Source organism: Erinaceus europaeus, chromosome 7 (assembly GCF_950295315.1).
Source record: "Erinaceus europaeus chromosome 7, mEriEur2.1, whole genome shotgun sequence".
NCBI lineage: Eukaryota > Metazoa > Chordata > Mammalia > Eulipotyphla > Erinaceidae > Erinaceus > Erinaceus europaeus.
The window spans coordinates 4,956,862-4,979,742 of NC_080168.1; the positions used below are offsets into that span (position 1 = coordinate 4,956,862).

General features: G+C 42.3%; 1 protein-coding gene across 1 annotated transcript in view; it reads right to left on the reverse strand.

Annotated features, from left to right (window-relative positions):
- The window catches only part of PAX3 (paired box 3), a 128,129-nt gene that overhangs the window by 21,723 nt on the left and 83,525 nt on the right, over positions 1–22,881 (reverse strand). Inside the window, exons 6-7 of the mRNA XM_007521126.2 lie at positions 9,717–9,882; positions 8,000–8,214 (exon numbers count right to left, since the gene is read on the reverse strand). Coding sequence (XP_007521188.1) covers positions 8,000–8,214; positions 9,717–9,882 — 381 coding nt within the window. The remainder of the gene's footprint in view (positions 1–7,999; positions 8,215–9,716; positions 9,883–22,881) is intronic.

The window sequence follows — 22,881 nt, forward strand, 5'->3', positions numbered from 1 at the left end:
ATTTTCTCATTTTTGTCATTGGTTTCACTCAGAAACCAGAAACAAAAATCTGCCCATTTGCTCTAAACATAAAATATGTTAATAATAAACCAGATTTATACCAAATGTATTTCAGTATAGCTGAATTGAGAGAGCACTCAAAATTCATGGCCTCTGAGGTTGCAAAGAGGACTTCCTCTTCTTAAGAAGGAAAATACTTTAAATGAACATAGAAAAGGTTCAGAAAGCTTCTTGGATATCAAATGGCTCCGTAGGAAAGAAAAACATCAATGATATAAGAGTAAATGAATCAAAACCAGGTGGATCAAATTTTCCCTAAAATACACAGTTTGAAAAATTAAGAAGGAAAAGTGGCTGGTCAAAATGTGTTTTCGGTTTTACCAAACCCAAAACATTTGAAAAATCATTTGCAACGGTTGATGAACCCTAAATACAGCCAAGTTGGCCCATTTTTTTTGTATACTATATAACAAAACAAAACAAACAAACAAAACCCAGCTTCTTTGAAACCATATTATCCTGTGATAATGTCTTTCCCTCAAGAAATCATTGAAAGCTCTCACCAGAGAACTGTTTGTAGAAATGGGGGGGGGGGGCCCTAGGGTGTGACATGATAAAAGTTTGTTAATTCAATTGCCCTTGTTTAGGGGTTGGTGGGTGACTGTGTGTGTTTTACATGGGTGGGGAGCAGTGAGGGAAGTTTTTCTTGAAAAGGAAAAGTTAATTAGAAGAACAAGGGGCAAATGTTAATTAGTCTCACTTCTCACAGTAGTATTTCCTGACACTCTTGTCTTCTAAGTTAACCTTCTTTTCTTTTCACTCACCTGCAGGTGGAGAAAAATACTGTTAACATATCATGGGCGGGGGCATCGGGTGGTAGCGCAGCGGGTTAAGCACATGTGACTCGAAGCACAAGGACCTGAGTAAGGAACCAGGTTCGAGCCCCCGGCTCCCCACCTGCAGGGGAGTTGCTTCACAGGTGGTGAAGCAGGTCTGCAGGTGTCTCTCTTTCTCTCCCTCTCTCTGTCTTCCCCTCCTCTCTCCATTTCTCTCTGTCCTATCTAACACAACAACATCAATAACAATAACAATAATAACTACAACAATAAAAAAGGGCAACACAAGGGAAAATAAATATATTTTAACAAAAATAATAATAATAATTAGTATTAACTAGAAGAGAGAAATGTGTCTCTTAATTCTGATGTTATCTCAACCCTGTCATTTAGGTGACTGGACTGCTTGGGTCTCTTTTTCTCCATGAGTGAAAAGGGAATCTCCACAGCAAATGTAATTACTGATTTCCTCCAGACAAGACCATCTCGGCAACAGTTCAGTACTGCACAAAGTCTTTCAGCCACTGAGGCAGGATAAACCCACTGCGAAAAGTTATTTTGGTGTGATGAAGATTTAGAATGTCAGAAAAAAATGTCAGATGGGGGCAGGTGGTAGCGCAGTGGGTAAAGCACACATGGCAGGAAGCTCAAGGACCAGAGTAAGGATCCAGGTTCGAGCCCCCGGCTCCCCACCTGCGGGGGAGTCGCTTCACAGGCAGAGAAGCAGGTCTGCAGGTGTCTGTCTTTCTCTCCCCGTGTCTTCCCCTCCTCTCTCCATTTTCTCTGTCTTATCTAACAACGATGACATCAATAACAACTACAACAATAAAACAACAAGGGCAACAAAAGGGAAGAAAGAAAGAAAGAAAGAAAGAAAGAAAGAAAGAAAGAAAGAAAGAAAGAAAAGAAAAGAAAGAAAAGAAATCCATATCAGTCCATTGCCACTCTCATCAGAGCAGCTGGACAGGTGTCATTTTCCTGAGTCGTGCTTCACACCTACCCATCAAAAGCCCAAGACCATCCCCGAAGAGAGGACTGAAGGGCATCTCAGAAACACCATTTGGCTAAAGGAGCTCTCTCCAGCTTAAAAGTGTCTTTGCTTGAGGAAGCCCATTTGTCAGAGACCCCAAACAAAAACCATTTAAAATCAAAATACAAGTTGGGGGGGGGGCAGCTTATCATCGTGGAACCTATTATTTAACTCCTTGACCAGAAACTAGAAAGTCCAGTCTACGATACGTAGATTACTAACTCAGTCATACACAGTCTTACACGTTATTTCCTATTTGAATGGTAAACACAACATCAGATTCAATGGCACTAGGGTGCAAATAAAAGGTGCAGATATTTTTATTTATTTATTTATTTCCTTTTGTTGCCCTTTTTTTTTTTGTTGTAGTTGTTATTGATGTCGTTGTTGTTGGATAGGACAGAGAGAAATGGAGAGAGGAGGGGAAGACAAAGAAGGGTGGAGAAAGACAGACACCTGGGAGTCGGGCAGTAGCGCAGTGGATTAAGCACCCGTGGCGCAAAGCACAAGGACCGGCTTAAGGATCCTGGTTCGAGCCCCCCGCTCCCCACCTGCAGGGGAGTCGCTTCACAGGCGGTGAAGCAGGTCTGCAGGTGTCTGTCTTTCTCTCCCCTCTGTCTTCTCCTCCTCTCTTGATTTCTTTCTGTCCTATCCAACAACAACGACAGCAGTAACAACAACAATAAACAACAAGGGCAACAAAAGGGAATAAATAAACAAAAAGATAGACACCTGCAGTCCTGTTTCACCACTTGTGAAGCAACTCCCTTGCAGATGGGAAGCTGGGGGGCTTGAACCGGGATCCTTACACTGGTCCCTGTGCTTAGTGCCACCTGCGCTTAATCCACTGTGCTACCACCCGACTCCCAGGTGCAGATAATTTTAAACATGAGAAATAGCCTCCACTGAAGAAATATTCAATGAATTAACCACTATGCTATCTTCCCAGCCTAATACAATGAATTAACCGTGACAGCAAGATGTAGTGGTGTGTACACCACTATTCTCGGGTTATGTCCACATATTTAAAGATGTGTGTGTGTGTGTGTGTGTGTGTGTGTGTGTGTGTGTGTGTGTGTGTGTGTGTGTGTCTGTGTGTGTGTGTGTGTCTGTGTGCCTGTGATAGATTTCCCATAGATACTAAGGGAAATTCTTAAGATATGTTTAGTTTCTTATTTTTTTTAAATATTTTTATATTTATTTATTTATTTCCTTTTGTTGCCCTTGTTGTTTTATTGTTGTAGTTATTCTTGTTGTTATTGATGTCATTGTTGTTGTCATTGTTGGATAGGAAAGAGAGAAATGGAGAGAGGAGGGGAAGACAGAGAGGGGGAGAGAAAGACAGACACTTGCAGACCTGCTTCACCGCCTGTGAAGCGACTCCCCTGCAGGTGGGGAGCCGGGGGCTTGAACCGGGCTCCTTACGCCGGTCCTTGTGCTTTGCACCACGTGCGCTTAGCTCACTGTGCTACCGCCCGACTCCCTAGTTTCTTATTTTAATTGAGAACATGTTTTAAAGGACAGATCATGCAGAAGAGAAAACACAAGTAGAACCTGAATTGAAGTTGGTGTATTCCATTAAAGTAAAAGACTCTGGGGAGGGTGCGGGGGGGGGGGTCCTGGAGCATGATGACAGAGGACCTAGTGGGCGTTGCATTGTTATATGGAAAACTGAGAAATGTTATGCATGTACAAACTATTGTATTTACTGTCAACTGTAAAACATTAATCCCCCAATAAAGAAAATGAAAAAAATTTTAAAAAGACAGATCATGAGGTACAATTCACACTTCAGCCCTCCATAAAAGGACAAACAGCCCTCACCCCTCACCAAAATCCCATCTCCACATCACCACAGACAGGGCACTGCACCCCCACCCTTTTGCAGCTAACTCCTCCTCTCACCCCCACCCCACTAGTATTTCTACATCTTCTGATCTAGATCAAAAGCTTATTTATGTGTTTCACCTACCTGCGAGTTTATTTTTCGTTCAAAAGACATTTTAGAAAAACTTTTACCAGGAGCCAGGGAGAGCCTCATGCAGGAGAGCACAGACATTACCAGGTGCACAGATGTGGGTTCAAGCCCCTGGTGCCTACCTGCAGAGGGGAGGTTTCACCACTGATGGGTCAGTGCTGCACGTAATTCTCCATCTCTGTGTACTGCTAGCTCTCTCTCTCTCTGAATTTCACCACTATCAAAAAAAGTAATAATGGGGCCAGATGGTGGCACACCTGGTTAAACGCACACATTAGAGGGCTCAAGGACCCAAGTTCAAGCCCCTGGTCCCTGCAGGGGGAAAGCTTCACGAGCAGTGAAGCAAGGCTGCAGGTGTTTCTCTGTCTCTCTCCTTCTTTAGCTCCCCCTTCCCTTTCAATTTCTGGCTGTCTATCAAATAAATAAATATAATAAAAATAAAACAAACATAGATAACTTACAAAAATAAAGTAAGTCTCTTAGGAGACTACCATTTAAAAAAAAAAAAAGTAAAAATAGGGGCCGGGTGGTAGTGCACCTGGTTGAGCGCATTACAATGTGTGTATTACAACGCACAAGGACCCGGGTTCGAGACCCCAGTCCCCACCTGCAGGGGGAAAGCTTTACAAGTGGTGAAGCAGGGCTGCAGGTGTCTCTCTCTCTCTCTCTCTCCCCCTCTTGATTTCTGGCTGTCTCTACCCAATAAATAAAGATATTAATAAATTTTTAAAAAATTAAACTGTTAAAAAAAATTAAAAATAATAAAAATCTTGGGACCAGGCGGTAGCTCACCTAGCTAAGTGCACACATTACCATGTTCAAGGACCCAGGTTCAAGCCTCTGGTCCGCACTTGCAGAAGAAGAGCTTCACTGTAGTGAAGCAAAGCTGCAGGTGTCTGTCTCTTTCCCTGCCTGCTTCCCTCCTCCCTTCTCAACTTCTCTCTTTGTCTATCCAATAATAGAAAATAAATAAAATGTTTTCTTTTAAATGCCATTCTTTTTTTTTTCATTTAGCATACATTATTACCAGTAGGGATGCATTGGATCGACCTTCTTGTGGTACATCCCGTGAGTACCCATTCATTGGGGAAACTGACGATCCTTCCTAGCCGACTGAATCCACATGGATCCCAGTCACTTTCAAAGCCAGCAACAAGCAGCTCCTGACAGCTTTCAACCTGACGCTGTTGACTGGCTACGGAAGAAGGGCAAACGCTAGAAGAAGAATTACCAGTAAAAAATAAAAATAACAGGAAAAGTGTATATAGTGTATAAAAATATTGTCCAAAAAAAGAATCTAAGTTAATCTGAACTCCCAGGTTTAGAAAATCAGTCTTCAAAATTATTCTAAAATCTTTTGAAATAGCCCTTCCTCTGTCTTGAAAACTGATTTCACATCATGCAGCAGCGAATGGATCGCAATGGACAAGGTCCTTGCCTTAAAGCCAAGACTTCAGTTTTCTCACTACCAGCCCTCTGAACTTGAACAGGCAGTACCTTTCAGAGCAGATGTTGTGTATGCAGTTTGGATGTCCAGAGACAGGCAAAGGAAGGGGAAATGCAGGAGATCAAGAGGATAAAAGGTAATCACAGATAGGACAGGTAATCATTTGAATAATTTATGGTTCAGTGTACTAATAAGCATTTCTATACAAAATGTAGTTAAGATGAGCAAGTAACTAATAGGTAAGCTAAAGTGTTAGACATGAGCATCTTTGTATCTCGATAATAGTTTTAATAAAGCCAGACAATATAAGGCAGAGTCCTCTCCCTCTCTTTCTTTCTCCCTCTCTTTGCTTAAATAACAGCATTGTTGAGAACTGGCAAATCCCAAAAGTTAGACTACCTAAGTGCCAATTCTCTTACTCCACCATTGTGTTAATAAATTTGCAAGAGGCAGATCAATCCGTCTTTCGTTCTTTTTTTTTAAAGATTTTATTTATTTATTAATGAGAAATATAGGAGAGAGAGAACCAGACATCACTCTGGTACATGTGTTGCCAGGGACTGAACTCAGGACCTCATGTTTGAGAGTCTAATGCTTTATCCACTGAGCTACCTCCTAGACCATGGTCTTTCATTCTTTACTCCTGCCTTGAGAAAAGGAGTAACCTCGTGTAACATATAAAGTGTGGAGGTGCTACAACTACCAAGACAAAACAGACTTGGTCTGGGGTGGAAATTAAGGTAGAAATGCAAAGCAGCCTGAATGTTTGCAGTGTAATAAGATACGTTAAGTGGTGAGTAAAGATAACCAGGAAAAATGGCCCGTGTGGGATTTTCCACAGCTTGACACTGGAACAATCCCCTCTGTACCACTAGTGCTGGAATCATAGCCTCAGTTCTTGAAATCAAGGATGAACAGTTTTAAGATCAAATAGCACTTACAAATATGCCTACAACATACAAGATAATAAATACACTTATAAAAGAAAGATCTAGCGGTTTCGATTGCAGACCATAGATGCTGCTATTTCTGTTATTAGACACTAAGAAATGCAGAGGGAATGAATCCTAGATTCTACCTTACAAAAGCTGGTTATGGATGGAATTTACTTCTATTAGACCTCTTAGCCAAATCATATTCATAAAAAGCTTTTCAATGGCCCCAAACAAGCTGCCTTTAAACCTGCAGAGATAAAACTGCTTCTGATATTACTCCTAAATGTGGAAGAAGAATCAACTTCTGAGTATGTCAGTGATTTTCATGCAAAATTATCTTTTCCAGAGGCCATCACTTAGCAATTAACTGTATGAGAGTTCACTGGGAAGCACCTTCATTGTTTTTTTCATGTTGTTATGTTTCAGTTGAGATTTAAGGCTATATATATTTTATCCCAGGATATTGCTATAGGAATCTATGGAACTTAATTATATTTACTGTTATATAAAAAAGCATTTATGAACTTTTGCCTTTAGGCAGAAATGTTTATTTCATTGCCTTTGCTATTCATTCTTTTCAACTCCAAGGGCTTTGAACTTTCTCAGCTGCTCAGAGTTATCACCCTTGTGCAGAGCTCAGGAACTCCACTCCCAAGACCCAGACCACAAGTTGAAGGAAATGAAGACGGCAAAGATATAGGAGTGGTTATTTTGGCCACCCTTTGTGCCATTAAAATCTCATTTTCTGCCTATTAGAATGCCCTCTTCGTGCTTAGGCAGCAGTGATAGTCAGTGATTAGTGTGTAATTGAGTATAATTGTCTTTTCACTTTTCATTTGTGTCATTCTGAGCTTCTCTCTGTTTTTCTAACCACCAGAAGGGAAAAAAGGGGGTAAAGGAAAGATAAAGCTGTTCAAAAAATCTCACTCGCAGTCCCGAAGAGATTCCTGATTGCAATTATAGATTGCCAGCCCTTTGTGACGTTTCTCCAAATTCAGCAGGCAGCTAGCTTCACCACCTGGACCAAGCGTGCTCTAATAAAATCAAGTGATCTGTATTTAAACAACTGCTAATAATGTCAACGTCAGACAGATGCCACATGTAGGAAATTGAACCAACCCTCTGACATGCAATTATCAAGGCAATTTATTAATACGGTCTCCCAAGAAAATCTCATAGTACAATGCAATTTAGAAAAACAATTACAACATTCAAGTACCTATATTTTCTCAAAGACCAGTAATCCTCCTAATTTAGGTTCTTATAACTCACTTATCCCAGAACTCTATAGTCATTAGCTGGGTCTCTCTCTCTCTTTCTCTCTCTCTCTCTCTCACCATAATTTGTTTACTTCCTCTCCAACTGTATTATAAAAGCTCTTTGGCTTCCTTATTCATCTCTTTTGCTTACCCTTTTCAGTTGAATTTAAAAAAAAAAAAAAAAAAAAGAGGATGTGTATGAGACCTCCTTTAAAAACTAGAACCAGGAGTTGAGATGACAATGACCTTGACGGCAAAGTAGAAACATAAAAAAAAATCTCTATGATTACATTTGAAAAAAAAAAAATCACTGGAATTTTAAGTCTAAGCTACAACTTTTGATGCACTCAGTAGGAAGGGTGGAGGAAAGGAAACTAGAAAACTGAAATCATGTGGCCTGTATAAAGAATACATTATGGTTTAAATTTGGCAATTCATTACAGGACTGCCTCAGGGAATTGACTATTTGGTTCTGGTATACAGCAAATCGTCTGTCTGGAAACACGGGACTGACCTGAGGTGAAAGGCCATTGCCGATGGCGGGGTTCATGGGGTTGGAGGGCCCGGACGGAGGCACAAAGCTGTCTGTATAGCTGGAAAATCCATGCCTGGTGCTGGGGAGGCAGTAGGCAGAGCCGCTGTCTGGGTTCGAAGGAATAGTGCTTTGGTGTACAGTGCTTGGAGGAAGCGGCTGAGGTCTGTGGACAGTGCTGCTGGGATCCGACACGGCTGCAAGGAACAAGACTGTTAGCCACATAGTTCCTCTACCGCCAGAAGGAAAGTTCAGCGCAAACATTCATGATCACCAAGCCGTCTGTAGAAACATCACACCCAACGCTACTTCCAAACTGCATTTTTCTCTCTCTCTCTTTTTTAAATATTTTATTTATTTATGTATTTACTTGTTTATTTATTTGATATCTTTTGTTGCCCTTGTTTTATTGTTGTTAGTATTGTTGTCATCGTTGTTGGATAGGACAGAGAGAAATGGAGAGAGGAGGGGAAGACAGAGAAGGGAGAGAAAGACAGACACTTGCAGACCTGCTTCACCGCCTGTGAAGCGACCCCTCCCTGCAGGTGGGGAGCCGGGGCCTCGAACCGGGATCCTTTCTCGGGTCCTTGCACTTTGCGCCTCCTGCGCTTAACCTGCTGCGCTTTCACCAGACTCCCCCAAACTGCATTTCTTAGCATACACGTATAGAGCCGCTCATAATAGTCACATCTTTGCACCGATGTGCAAAGACATGACTTATTGATATAACTTTCACAGCGTGCTCATCCAGAAGAGAGATTCAAAAGTCGCAAAGCTGAATGGTTTTGAAAGAGAATGCTATTAATCAGCATGAGAATTAACCACAGTAAGAACTGCAGAGTCTCTGAATGTAGTCTCAGAGCCTCTGGAAGTGCAACAATATAGTCTGGCACGCTGTCTTGCGTAATCCCAAATGATTGAGTCTTGTGTATCTGATCATTTCTCTTTTTAATATATTTATTTATTTATTCCCCTTTTGTGTTGCTCCCTTGTTTGATTGTGTAGTTATTATTGATGTCGATGTTGTTGACTAGGACAGAGAGAAATGGAGAGAGGAGGGGAAGACAGAAAGGAGGAGAGAAAGAGAGACACCTGCAGACCTGCTTCCCTGCTTGCGAAGCGACGCCCCTGCAGGTGGGGTGGCCGAGGGCTTGAGCCGGAATCCTTAAGAATCGGGATCCTTACGCAGGTTCTTGGGCTTTGCACCACCTGCGCTTAACCCGCTGTGCTACCGCCCGACTCCCCCCCCCCCCCCCATCACTTCTATATCCTCAGCCTGATGTTACCAATGTTTAGCTTCCTTCTATTAATGGAGGGACCTTTGGAGGAGTCACCACCAGAGAACTTCAGTTTCCTGCAGACTGGAGTGCAAAAGCTGAGCTAATGTTTCAACAACAGAAAAGCAAATAGCCTGTTTGTTTGCGACTGTTGTTTTGTTCTCATGGCACTGTTTGGCTTTGTTTCAAAATGCTAAAATGGTGTTTGACTACAACACGGGTTATCTGGAGAGATTTAGGTATGTCATAAAAAAAAAAAACACACTAAGATTCTGAAATGTGACAGGTAGATTCACAGCAAAGGGATGGAGTGTGATTATTATAACATATAAACAGCATCACCCATGTCAGCATGACGGAGGACTTGACTGTCTATAACACACAGAGGGAAGCCTTTTAACCCCTGCCCCCTGCCCCCATACCTTGTGGAATCGCTGTGGGCTGGTAAGAGGTCTCCGACAGCTGGTATGTTGGCAGAGTTGGCATAGCAGTGGGAGGGAATCCCCCCGGAATGAGATGGTTGAAAGCCATCAGTTGATTGGCCCCAGCTTGCTTCCTCCATCTTGCGCGGCGGTTGCTAAACCAGACCTATGGATTTAATTTAAAATTGGAGGATTTCTCTGATGAAATAATAGTACATTCTTAATGAATTTTGCATGCTAAAACAGATTAAAGGCCCCTTACTGACAGGGCAAATACATGCAAGAGGCCTCCACCTTCTGTGTTGTATTGTCAAGGGAGAAGGGAGAACTGAATGTCAAGGGTCAGAGGAGGGGCTTCAAGATCCTGCAGAGTCCCCAGGGAGCCCCAGAAGGATCATGAGCAGGAGCAGGAGCCGGAGCAGGAGCCGGAGCTCCGCTACCAATGCCCTGTAGCCTTCACGTATGACAGCACTATAGGGAAGACCCCTGAGCCTCTTTGCCTCCAAAAGACATGTCCTAACTTGGCCTGCCTTAATACACTCACCTTTCCAGTTGCACTCTTAGCACTCTGTCTCTTTATTTCTATGGTCTTTGTGGGCATAGCTTCTAGAAAGCTGTATAAATTGATCAGTAGGATAAGTGGATACATTTTACTATTTCTTCCAAAGTGTGTGACATCGCACTGATTTTAAGAGAAATAAATACCAAAAGGGGGTTCCTGGAAATTGAGGTATATAACCTAAGGAGATCCCCAAGTCGTCTATTATTTCAACAACAGTTGTGATAACCTATAATACTCTGTGCTGATCAAGTCCTTTCAGAAAACTTTGATGTGTTACAATTAAATGTCTCCAAGGGACTCAAAGTTCAAGAATTTGATATGAGTAGCTAGAGAGAAGTGGTAATAATCGGAACAAGAAATATCACTGAACCTATAAAATGTTGAGAAAATATTTTGTCTTCACTGGGGCTCCACTACACTACTCTGAGCTGACTTTTCAGACAGAAAGAAAGACTGAGGAAGAGAGAAAAGATACCACAGTGCCAGTACTTCCACCAGGACAAGTGATGGTCAGACTCAAACCTGGGTCGTGTGCATAACAAAACAGACACTCTCTTCAGGTAAGCTATTTTGTCAGCCTCCAAAGCTGAAAGACTGTAATCATGTCCAATTCACATATGCAAGCAGAGTTTAAATGTAGGACTTTGGGGATGATTTTTCCAGAGTATAATGTTTCTTTCACCCAAAATGAGAGTGAATTTCTTCAAATTGAAGATGTTCTCATTTCTCTATCAAAAATATGTTGATACCAGCAAATAACAAATAGTAAATTCTGAAGACTATATATATATATATATATATATATATATATATATATATATAGTGACTACAGGTGACAAAAACATGTTACACACATCCTTGTTAGGGCACTAAATCTTAATTATTCCCGACACTAGAAGAAATAATGATTATGTGATATACAGGAAGCACTGTCTAATGCTACGATGCAAACTGAACCGCAATTCACTGTAACCCTAACCTTATACAGGCTGCAAGTAAACTGTATCTTAATTAAAATATTTTAAGTGTGTTGACAAGCCTAAGGAAGGAACTGTATGTACTTGAAGTTACATGGCATAAAGGAATGAGTCAGATAAATAAGAATAAGAGAGAATTTCCATAAATTGTACTCACAAATTCAGAGTCATCAAGGGAATTAAGATCCTTGTTCCCTAAAGATAGAAGTTCCATATAGGGGGTCGGGCGGTGGCGCAGTGGGTTAAGCGCACGTGGCGCAAAGCGCAAGGACCGGTGTAAGGATCCCGGTTCGAGCCCCCGGCTCCCCACCTGCAGGGGAGTCGCTTCACGGGCGGTGAAGCAGGTATGCAGGTGTCTATCTTTCTCTCCCCCTCTCTCTCTGTCTTCCCCTCCTCTCTCCATTTCTCTCTGTCCTATCCAACAACAAAGCAACGTCAACAATGGCAATAATAACCGCAACGAGGCTGCAACAACTAGGGCAACAAAAAGGGGGAAAAATGGCCTCCAGGAGCGGTGGATTCATGGTGCCCAGCAATAACCCTAGAGGGAAAAAAAAAAAAATTCCATGTCTCCAAAGTCGGGCGGTAGTGCAGCGGGTTAAGCGCAGGTGGCGTGAAGAGCAAGGACTGGCAGTAAGGATTCCGGTTTGAGCCCTGGCTCCCCACCTGCGGTGAAGCAGGTCTGCAGGTGTCTGTCTTTCTCTCCCCGTCTCTGTCTTCCCCTCCTCTCTCCATTTCTCTCTATCCTATCCAACAAAGATGACATCAATAACAACAATAATAATAACTGCAACAACAATAAAAAAAAAAAACAAGAGCAACAAAAGGGAAAGTAAATAAATAAATATATAAAAAAAATTTTTTAAGTTCCATGTCTCAAAGTGCAGAGAATCAGGAAAGATTTGGAGTAGAGCAGGAACAGAGTTTCTACTCATTTAAAGATCAGTTATGATTTCTTTTTTTTTTAATTTTCCCTTTTGTTGCCCTTGTTTTATTGCTGTACTTATTATTGTTGTTGTTGTTTTTATTGATGCCATTGCTGGATAGGACAGAGAGAAATGGAGAGAGGAGGGGAAAATAAAGAGGGGGAGAGAAAGACAGACACCTGCAGACCTGCTTCACCGCCTGTGAAGTGACCCCTCCCTGCAGGTGGGGAGCCAGGGAGCCCGGATCCCTACGCAGGTTCTTGGGCTTTGCACCACCTGTGCTTATTAACCCACTGCGCTACCGCCAGACTCCCCCCAGTTATGATTTCTTAAAAGGTCACTCCAGATAGACATGACAACATGGTGAACAACATGTCTAAGAAAAGATGAGATTAAATTCCTTATAGGATAAAGTTCAGTTGTTTTTTTTTTTTTGGCCTCCAGTGTTATTGCTGGGACTCAGCGCCTGCACTATGAATCCACTGCTCCTAGAGTCCATTTTTCCCATTTTGTTGCCCTTGTTATTATCATTGTTATTGTTGCCACTGTTGTTGTTGTTGGATAGGATGGCGAGACATCAAGAGAGGAAGGGAAAACAAAAAGGAGAGAAAGACAGACACCTGCCGACCTTCTTCACCACTTGTGAAGCTACACCACACAAACCCCCGCCCTCCCACAGGCGGGGAGCCGAGGGCTCAAACTGGGATCCTTAGACCAGTCCTTGCACTATGCTCCATGTGCGCTTAACCCACCGCACTACCACCTGGCCCCCTCATCGGTAATTTTTTAAGTCACTGAATCTTTTAAAAAGCATTTTAAATTCCAGTTTAACCAATATTTTGCCAGAATATGTCTAAACGTTTGTGAGTCACCCAAGCGTCTGTCTGAAAGGCAATCAATCTGCTCGTCTGCTGCAATGCAAGATATTGGTAAGGAAAGCTGTTTGACCATCCTCAGAAAACTAACATTTAATACTCCTTAGGTTTCCAACAGGAAAAGAAGGTAAGTCAATATTTTCCCATGTTGATACATAATTGAATTACAGTTTTACTTAACTTAGTAAGTTGTCACCTGAGATAATAAGTCATGAACGGCCTTCCGTTTCAAGTCTGCATCAATTGCGTTTCCTCAATGCCAACCTAAGCGTTTGTTACCATGACTCCCAAAGGCATCAGGAAAAAATATATAGAAAAGAAAACTATTTTCGATGCACTGGTTAGAACAAACTGTGTTAGCTTGAGGAGGCAAAGCCTTAGAAGTTGGGGTCGTATTTATGCCTGAGTGTTCTGTTTGATACCATACACTACAGTCATACTTGATGTCATGACTTCGAAGGCTAATGAGACACATTTAGTCAGGTGAAATGGTCCACCCGAACCCCCATGCGTCTCCATCTTGACATACTAAGCTGGAAAGACAATGGAATTTCCAAAATACCTACTTCACACATTCAAGCTTGCTACCCTTAATTCTTAGGATCACTAACAGAAAAGTCAGAAGCTTAGACCTCATCATCGAAGGTCGGGCAGTAGTGTAGCAGGTTAAGCGCATATGGTGCTAAGCTCAAGGACTGGCTTAAGGATCCTGATTCGAGCCCCCGGCTCCCCACCTGAGGGGGGGGAGGGGGAGGGGTTGCCTCACAAGCGGTGAAGCAGGTCTGCAGGTGTCTGTCTTTCTCTCCCCCTCTCTATCTTCCCCTCCTCTCTCCATTTCTCTCTGTCCTATCTAACAACAAGGACATCAGACATCAATAGTAACAATAATAACCACAATAAAGATAAAACAACAAGGTCAACAAAAGGGGGAAAAAATAGCCTCCAGGAGCAGTGGATTCGTGGTGCAGGCATCGAGCCCCAGCAATAACCCTGGAGGCAAAAAAAAAAAAAAAAGAACCTTATCATTATCTTCATTATCAGATCATGTTGCCAGTCCCCCTGTGTGGACTTCTTTCTGTGACCTTTAGATAAAGCAAACCCTACTTGGTTTATCCAGTGGGTGGCTATTCCTGATCACTCCATCAGTCTCAACCTACTTTTAATTTAAGCTCTAACTCCTCCAGAATCTTTTTTATTTTCTTGCTATTACCAAGGTTTTACCATTTGTAAAGTAAGCTTTCTAAGATGGAAGAGAAAGACAGATAGGGAGACGGAGAGAGGGAAAGATGCCCCAGTGTCAAAGTTTCTCCCAGTGTAGTGAGGGGTGAGCTCAAATTTAGGTTACATATATGACAAAATGGGCACCCTCCCCGTTGAGATATTTTGTGAACCCCCAGAACCCATTTTTTTAGTAGCAATGCTTTTGCTCAAATAATAGAGTTAATGTAACTTTTCTACAAATACCATCAAAAGATCAGCTCCGGGAGTCGAGCGGTGTAGCACTGCGGGTTAAGCACAGGTGGTGCAAAGCCCAAAGACTGGCAGAAGGATCCCGGTTCAAGCCCCCGGCTCCCCACCTTCAGGGAAGTCGCTTCACAGGCAGTGAAGCAGGTCTGCAGGTGTCTGTCTTTCTCTCCCCCCCTCTGTCTTCCCCTCCTCTCTCCATTCCTCTCTGTCCTATCCAACAACGACAACATCAATAACAACAACAATAATTACAACGATAAAACAAGGGTAACAAAAGGGAATAAAAAATTTTTTTAAAAACCCTGCACTATTGACAACCAAAAATATAGAAGCAACCTAAATGCCTAATGACAGATGACAAGATAAAGAAATAATGAGCCAGGCGGTAGCACAGTGGGACTTGTGCAAGGATCCTGGTTCAAGCCCTCAGCTCCCCACCTGCAGGGGGGTCACTTCACAAGTCACCCCACCTTAAGCTGAAAGGCATCTCCTTGGTACCTTCATAACTCTCTTTTTTAAATATTTTTATCTTTATTTATTCAATAGAGACAGCCAGAAATTGAGTGGGAAACGGGGTGATAGGGAGAGAGACAGAGAGACACCTACAGCCCTGCTTCACCACTCACAAAGCTTCCTCCCCTCACGTGAGAACTGTGGCTCAAACCCAGGTCCTTGCGCGTTGTAACATGTGCGCTCAACCAGCAGCACCACCATTGGGCCCCCCTACATAACTCTCTTAATAGTGAATCACTAATTCCTAACAGACTATCAATGGATGCTCCATTGATGACACGTAGGAATATATAACACTGAATAAATTCATCTGAAATGGGGGAAAGATATGTAAGACTTAGTCATCACAATTACTAAAAAAAAATAAATAAATAAAAAATAAATTCTCATTTTAGAAAATAAATAGCCATAGCAAGAAACACAACTTGGTTTCTGATACTCTAGAGGAGAAAAGAAGTTCTTTTTTTTTCTTTTTTTTTTTTTATTTAAGAAAGGATAAATTAACAAAACCATAGGGTAGGAAGGGTACAATTCCACACAATTCCCACCACCCAATCTCCATATCCCACCCGAAAAGAAGTTCTTTAACAATTTTTTAGCCAGTGGGTAGAAAGAAAAGTTTTACTAAAAAACTAAAGAAAAGTTTTACTAAATTAGCTATGTGCCTATTAAATGTAATTTTATGGTTCATATGCAAAAAAAATAATAACCTTGTTCCCCTGAATACAACCTTGCCTGCTCTTCTACTTCACACAACATGGGAAGGAGGTGGGGGCAGGAGCCATGTTTGGTTGGTAACTAGTGTTAGGCACAATACATTGCTCATGCTTATCAGCATAATATCGCACTACAGCAAAACCCTTCTTTCCAGCAAAGTTTGACTTCATTTTCTCAGCTGCAGCTTGCTACTTTTCATCTGCTCACACCTCTTAAGGACCTTGTATGTCTTCTTGTATGTCTCTCTCCAGGCCCTTCAACAAAGCGATAGCCATGCCTTTAGAACATGATGCCAACTGGACTTCCCTGGGCAGATGACTCCACCAATGTGTCCTGAAGCCCCACTTCCCCAGAACCCTGCCCCTCTAGGGAAAGAGAGAGACAGGCTGGGAGGATGGATCAAGCTTTCAATGCCCATGTTCAGCAGGGAAGCAATGACAGAAGCCAGACCTTCCACCTTCTGCAACCCACAACGACCCTGGGTCCATACTCCCAGAGGGATAGAGAATGGGAAAGCTATCAGGGGAGGGGATGGGATATGGAGTTCTGGTGGTGGGAATGGTGTAGAGTTCTACCCCTCTTATCCTATGGTTTAGTCAGTGTTTCCACCAGTACCAGGTTCTGCTGTTTCTGAATGTCTTCTTAAAAACTGTATGGCTCTTTTGACTTGGAGTTATTGGAATTTGACTATCCTCACTTACGACTCGATTTGCCAACATGACAGCTGAAGGTGTATCTTCTTTTTATTCCAAATTAACCCCTAAAATCTTCTCTTCCATAGTATTATGTTCTAATACGGTATTTTCTACTATTGGTTTAAGCATCGGGTATTCATAGGCCACTGTAGATTCAGAGAGATGGGTCTGAATGTTTGAAACACAGTCTAGTTAAGCAAACTAGATGAGTTAGCTTCTGTGACTACCATGTCATCAGTTTTTCCCCTTATAACATTTCATTAATAACTATGACATTTTCTTCCTAATTTTCTCAGATTTACTAGATCATCTACTTGATCTCTGAATTCCACTATTGTTTTTCAGAATCATATTTGGAAAGATGCATTTCTTTATCCTTAGGTTCACTGTTGGAATCTCTAATGATATTTTAATTTTTTTATTTTATTTATTTCCTTTTGTTGCCCTTGTTTTAATGTTTTAGTTATTATTGTTGTTGTTATTGATGTCGTTGTTGTTGGATAGAACAGAGAGAAATGGAAAGAGGAAGGGAAGACAGAAAGGAGGAGAGAAAGACAGACACCTGCCGACCTGCTTCACCGCTTATGAAGCGACTCCCCTGCAGGTGGGGAGCTGGGGGCTCAAACCAGGATCCTTAAGCCGGTCCTTGCGCTTTGTGCCACCTGCGCTTAACCCACTGCGCTACCACCTGACTCCCTCCAATGATATTTTAAAGCAAAATTTAAGTTGACTGAAAACTTCACATAACCCTGATAATGCAAGGAGTTGGGGAGTAAGGAATCACAACAAAACAAAGCCTTCAGAATCCTCTCTCTGCATGAGTACCATATGTAACTAAATTTCTAAACAAAATAAGTTGAGAAAAACCTAACACTTAAAAAAGATGAAGTACTTATGTGGGGCTAGGCCATGCTTTGGCTCAAAGCCAAGATGTTAGCACTGGCTCAAAACCCGTGTTTTACACTCAGCACATTTTACACCTGGCACCCATGCTGTAAATGATGTAGTGTGCCTGCTGGAACTACTGGAATGATTCAGCACACCTGGTGTAATGAATGACCGAGCATGTCTAAGCTAACTGCATCGGCTGACTGTATAAAAGGCTCAGCCGATGGAGTCCGGCAATAGCACCGCAGGTTAAATGCATGTGGTGCAAAGCACAAGGACCAGCAGTAAGGATCCCGGTTCCAGCCCCCAACTGTCTACAGGTGTCTGTCTTTTTCTCCTCCTCTCTGTCTTCCCTCCTCTCTCCATTTCTCTTCTGTCCTATCCAACAACAACAATAATAACTACAACAGTAAGACAACAAGGGCAACAAAAGGGAATAAATAAATACTAAAAAGGCTCAGCTAAGAGCACTAAAGGGAGGCTCGGGAACTTACCCTTTGCTTGCTCCACCACTGTTGGCTTTGAGTGCTTGGGGGGGGGGGGTCTCACCTCCCTGAACCTCTCTTCAGCCAGTGACGCCTAACAATTGGCCTGACAATTTAGTACTTTTTTTTAAATTATTCCCTTTTGTTGCCCTAGTTGTTTTATTGTTGTAGTTGTTGTTGGATAGGCCAGAGAGAAATGGAGAGAGGAGGGGAAAACAGAGAGGGGGAGAGAAAGATAGACACCTACAGACCTGCTTCACCGCCTGTGAAGAGACTCTGCTGTAGGCGGAGAGCCGGGGGCTCAAACCGGGATCCTTAAGCAGGTCCTTGTTTGATGCACGTGCGCTTAACCAACTGCGCTACTTTTAAAAATACTTTTCATTCACATGAATGTAATGCAAGCTAGGTGAAAGTTGAATCCCAATGTGCTCAACTCTGCATCATCTCGGTGACTTTAAACAATTTGCTTAGCATCTGTGGACCTCTGCTTCTCATCTGCTAAATGGGAAGAACAAAAACCTTCTTCATAAGATTGTTGTGATAATTACATGAGGCAATACAATCAAAACTCATGAAAGAATGCCTCCTAAGAGCTATTGCCTGTTCATTATATGTTAGTACTTAATGTCAAAATGCCACACTAACACCTCTTTCTTTTTTTAAAAAATGTTTACTTATTCCTTTTTGTTGCCCTTGTTGGTTTTTATTGTTGTAGCTCTTATTGATGTCATCGTTGCTGGATAGGACAGAGAAATGGAGAGAGGAAGGGAAGACAGAGAAGGGGAGAGAAAGACAGACACCTACAGAACTGCTTCACTGCCTGTGAAGCGACTTCCCTGATGGTGGGGAACCAGAGACTCGAACCCGCATCCTTACGCCGGTCCTTGTGCTTTGCGCCACGTGCCCTTAACCCGCTGCGCTACCACTGGCCTCCTGAGGACTAATTTTTAACCACATGTAAGGACCCAGGTTCAAGTTCTTGGTCACCACTATGGGCCATCAAAAGGAAGAGCTTCACAAATTGTGAACCAGTGCTATGGTGTCTCTCCTCTCTCTCTCTCTTTCCCTCTCTCTCTTTATATATAGTCTTTGAAAGTATTAAGTTCTGTTCATTATTTATAAATTGCATTTGAAATAACTCATCTGAAGTAATGTACATTAGATTGCTTTTGAGGACCACATAAAGATACTAACTAGAAATTTATTGATGAATAAAATTATATTTAACACCATGGGACCATCAGCATAAAAGTTGGAAGCTAATTTGATTTAAGTCTCCATCTAGTCCAAATTGGCTTTTAATCATTGGAGGTCTTATTGGGGTACTTTCCTGTTTTGTCTTGGGCCCAAAAGCCCAAGAATTTTTAGAAATAATGAATTTAAGAAAACAGAACGAGGCTTAGAAATAAAGAATTTAAGAAAACAGAACAAGGCTGCACATGGCGCAAAGCTCAAGGACCAGCATAAGGATCCCGGTTCCAGCCCCCAGCTCCCCACCTGCAGGGGAGTCGCTTCACAGGTGGTGAAGCAGATCTGCAGGTGTTGTCTTTCTCTCCCCCTCTCTGTCTTCCCCTCCTCTCTCCATTAGTCTCAGTCCTATACAATAACCACAGTAACAACAACAAAACAAACAAACAAACAAAAAGGGCAACAAGAGGAGAAGATGGGAAAAAATAGCCTCCAGGAGCAGTGGATTCCTAGTGCAGACACCCAACCCTAGCAATAACCCTGTAGGCAAAAAAAAAAAAAGACTTTCCACATCATTTTTTACAGGCCATTCTTCCCCTCAAAATGTGAACATTTGTTGTCATTTGCTTAACAGTAGCTACCCCAGAGAGCAGTTAGGCAAATAGTGTTTGGTGTACAGCAAACTTTAGATCACATACTAAAATTTTACTATGACGAACACAATAGAACAAATGTCAAACAATTTTTTATTAAACATCAACAACGGCTTAGGTTATTATTTTAGGCTCATCTCTGTTCAGGTGAGTTTAAAAATATTTTTCCTCGGGGACCGGGCGGTGGGGCAGCAGGTTAAACGCACACAGTGTGAAGTGCAAGGACTGGCTTAAGGATCCCGGTTTGAACCCCGGGCTCCCCACCTGCAGGGAAGTCGCTTCACAGGCGGTGAAGCAGGTCTGCAGGTGTCTGTCTCTACCCCTCCTCTCTCCATTTCTCTCTGTCCTATCCAATGACAGCATCAGTAATAACTACAACAATAAAACAACAAGGGCAATAAAAGGGAATAAATAAATAATTTTTTACATTTTTTTCCTCAGGGGCCCGGGCAGTAGCATAGGGGGTGCGCACATGGTGTGAAGCGCAAGGACCCTAGTAAGGATCCCAGTTCGAGCCCCCGGCTCCCCACCTGCAGGGGAGTCGCTTCACAGGCGGTGAAGCAGATCTGCAGGTGTCTTTCTCTCCCCCTCTCTGTCTTCCCCTCCTCCCTCCATCTCTCTCTGTCCTATCCAACAACAATAACAACAACAATAACAACAATAACAGCTATAACAATAATAACAACAAGATCAACAAAATGGGAAAAATGGCTTCCAGGAACAGTGGATTTGTAGTGCCAGCAATAACCTTGGAGGCAAAAAAAAAAAGTTTTATATATATATATATATATATTATCCTTAGGGGAAAAAAATAAATGTGGACATATTAGGCGGATTAGGGCAGGCTTTTTTTGTTCTGTTTTGTTTTTCAGTTTGGTCTTCAGTTTTCCCAGGTACCCCACAGTAAACTAACACATACTTTCTGGCTATCACTCAAACTCAGTTGGCTTTGCTACTGCTTTCCCAGATCCTTGTAAAAACGAAAGGATTTTGTTCTGGCATTTTAATCAGTGATTAACTACTCTCCTCTTTTTCCTGCTGGGTTAAGTAAAAGATCCATATGCCGGGTGTTACAGGGAATTTGTTAGGTTGTAGATCATAGCTATGGTGCAAAAAGACATGGTGGGTCTCATGGGAGCATGCTAGGCCATGAGGCATGTAAAGAATCACTAGGTTAAAACCACATTAGGACAGCTGTTAGGTTAATGAGGGCCCTGCTTCGGAGGGGAGGTCACTGGATAGAAAAATATGAACCAGTCTTTATTGGTTTGATCTCATGTCCTCTGAAAGTTAATGGGCCATTCTTATTCCCCTCTGACATTCACAGAGCCAGATGTGAATGCTGGGCACTGCAGAAGCTGTGTGGGCTTTACGGAAATTTAGTCTGCCTCCTTCCCCACCCCGTTCTCGTTTCTTGGCAAATGCAGGCAGGAGGTACAGCGAAACAAAATGTTTTTTTCAGTTTCCCATCCTTCTCTTGGTTTGATTTCTTTAAAATAAGTGTTTCTTGTTAGACCCTGAGTTCTTGTTGACCTTCAGTGTATCTTAAACAACAACCCAGTATGCAAGCCATGGAGATCCTGGGGGATAGGGAACATTCAAGACAGGTTTGGAGAATGGAGGAATTGCAGGCTGCTGGGAGGTAACTCAACTGACAGAGCTTTTTTTATTTTTCTGACGGAGTGGTGCTTCTCTCTCTCTGTCTCTCTCTTTCTCTCTCTCTCCCTGTCTCTCTCTCCCCTCTCTCCCTCCTCCGCTCTCTCTCAAAATTTTTCAAGACAAAACAAAAAACTGAAGAACGAGGGGACCAGTTGGTAGCACAGCAGGTTAAGCACACATACGCAAAGCGCAAAGACCAGCCTGCGGGGTGGGGGGGTTGCCTCACAGGCAGTGAAGCAGGTCTGCAGGTGTCTGTCTTTCTCTCCCCCTCTCTGTCTTCCCCTCCTCTCTCCATTTCTCTCAGTCCTATTCAAGAATGATGACAAGAATAAGTGCAACAATAAAACAACAAGGGCAACAAAAGGGAATAAATAAATATTTTTTAAAAATGAAAAGTTGGGGGTCTGTTGTTGTTTTAGTTTAAAGTACAGAAAAGTTTAGGTCAGAAGATCTCAATCTGTGTCCATGAAGAGCCAAAATAATCACACACTTCAACATCATCATGGACGAACATCAGGTATCTGGAAGACTTAAAATTTGTACCCAAAGAGGAACTAGATGTTAGCCCATTTGACAAGATGCACACGTTACCATGTGTGAGTACCACACAGAAGCTTATTCAAAGGGGGAGACTTTTACCATCTTGAGAGGATTCATGATTAAGAATGAAAACATTATTCTATCATATAATCATAACATATTACACCAGAGCAGATTGTTCCAGAAGATTGAGGTAACTTCTAAGAATTTAAAGGTACTTTAAAATGGTTACTTGAAGGGGCCAGGCAGTGGTACACCTGGTATAAGTGCCTACATTACAGAGTGTAAGGATCCAGGTTCAAGCCCCCAGTCCCTACCTGTAGGGGGGGAAGAAGCTTCATGAGTAGTGAAGCAGGGTTGCAAGTGTCTCTCTATTCCTCTCCCTCTCTAAATAATATTTTGTTTGCTATGATCTGTGTGTGACCACCAAGGTCCAGAACACATAAGACTTCCTGAAATGATGAGTGGATCCCACATATATATAGCACTTAAATGCATTTATTGGATCATATTCTCTCAAAAAATGGCAGCCAATGTCTCAGAAGGTGCATGGTGGAACTGGGAGATAGCTCACTCAGGTGGACATAAGCCTTGGTGTGATAGTACAGGCTCCCGGGTTTGAGTCCCAATATCACAAAGGAATATCATGGAAACACCGAAGGAGTTGCGTGGATAGTTAAGCAGTGTTGCAATCTCTCTCTCTTTTTACTCTCTGTGCCCCTTTGACTCTCTCTTATCCCTCCCTCTCTAAATCAAGAAAAGAGTGTCCCCCTAGAGGCTTCTCAGTGATGCTGCTGCTTATGTGTGAGGCCCTGGGTTTATTTCACAGTGACTCATTAAGGAAGAAAAGGAGACGGAAAAGGAGGAAGAGAAGGAGGAGGGAGAAGAAGAGGAGGAGGAGGAGGAGAAGAAGCTACTGATATACAACTCAGAAAAAAAAAATAATACAAAGAAGCCATATAAAGATATAACCCTTTAAAAACTATACATACAAATATTTCTATCAAACAACATGAATGA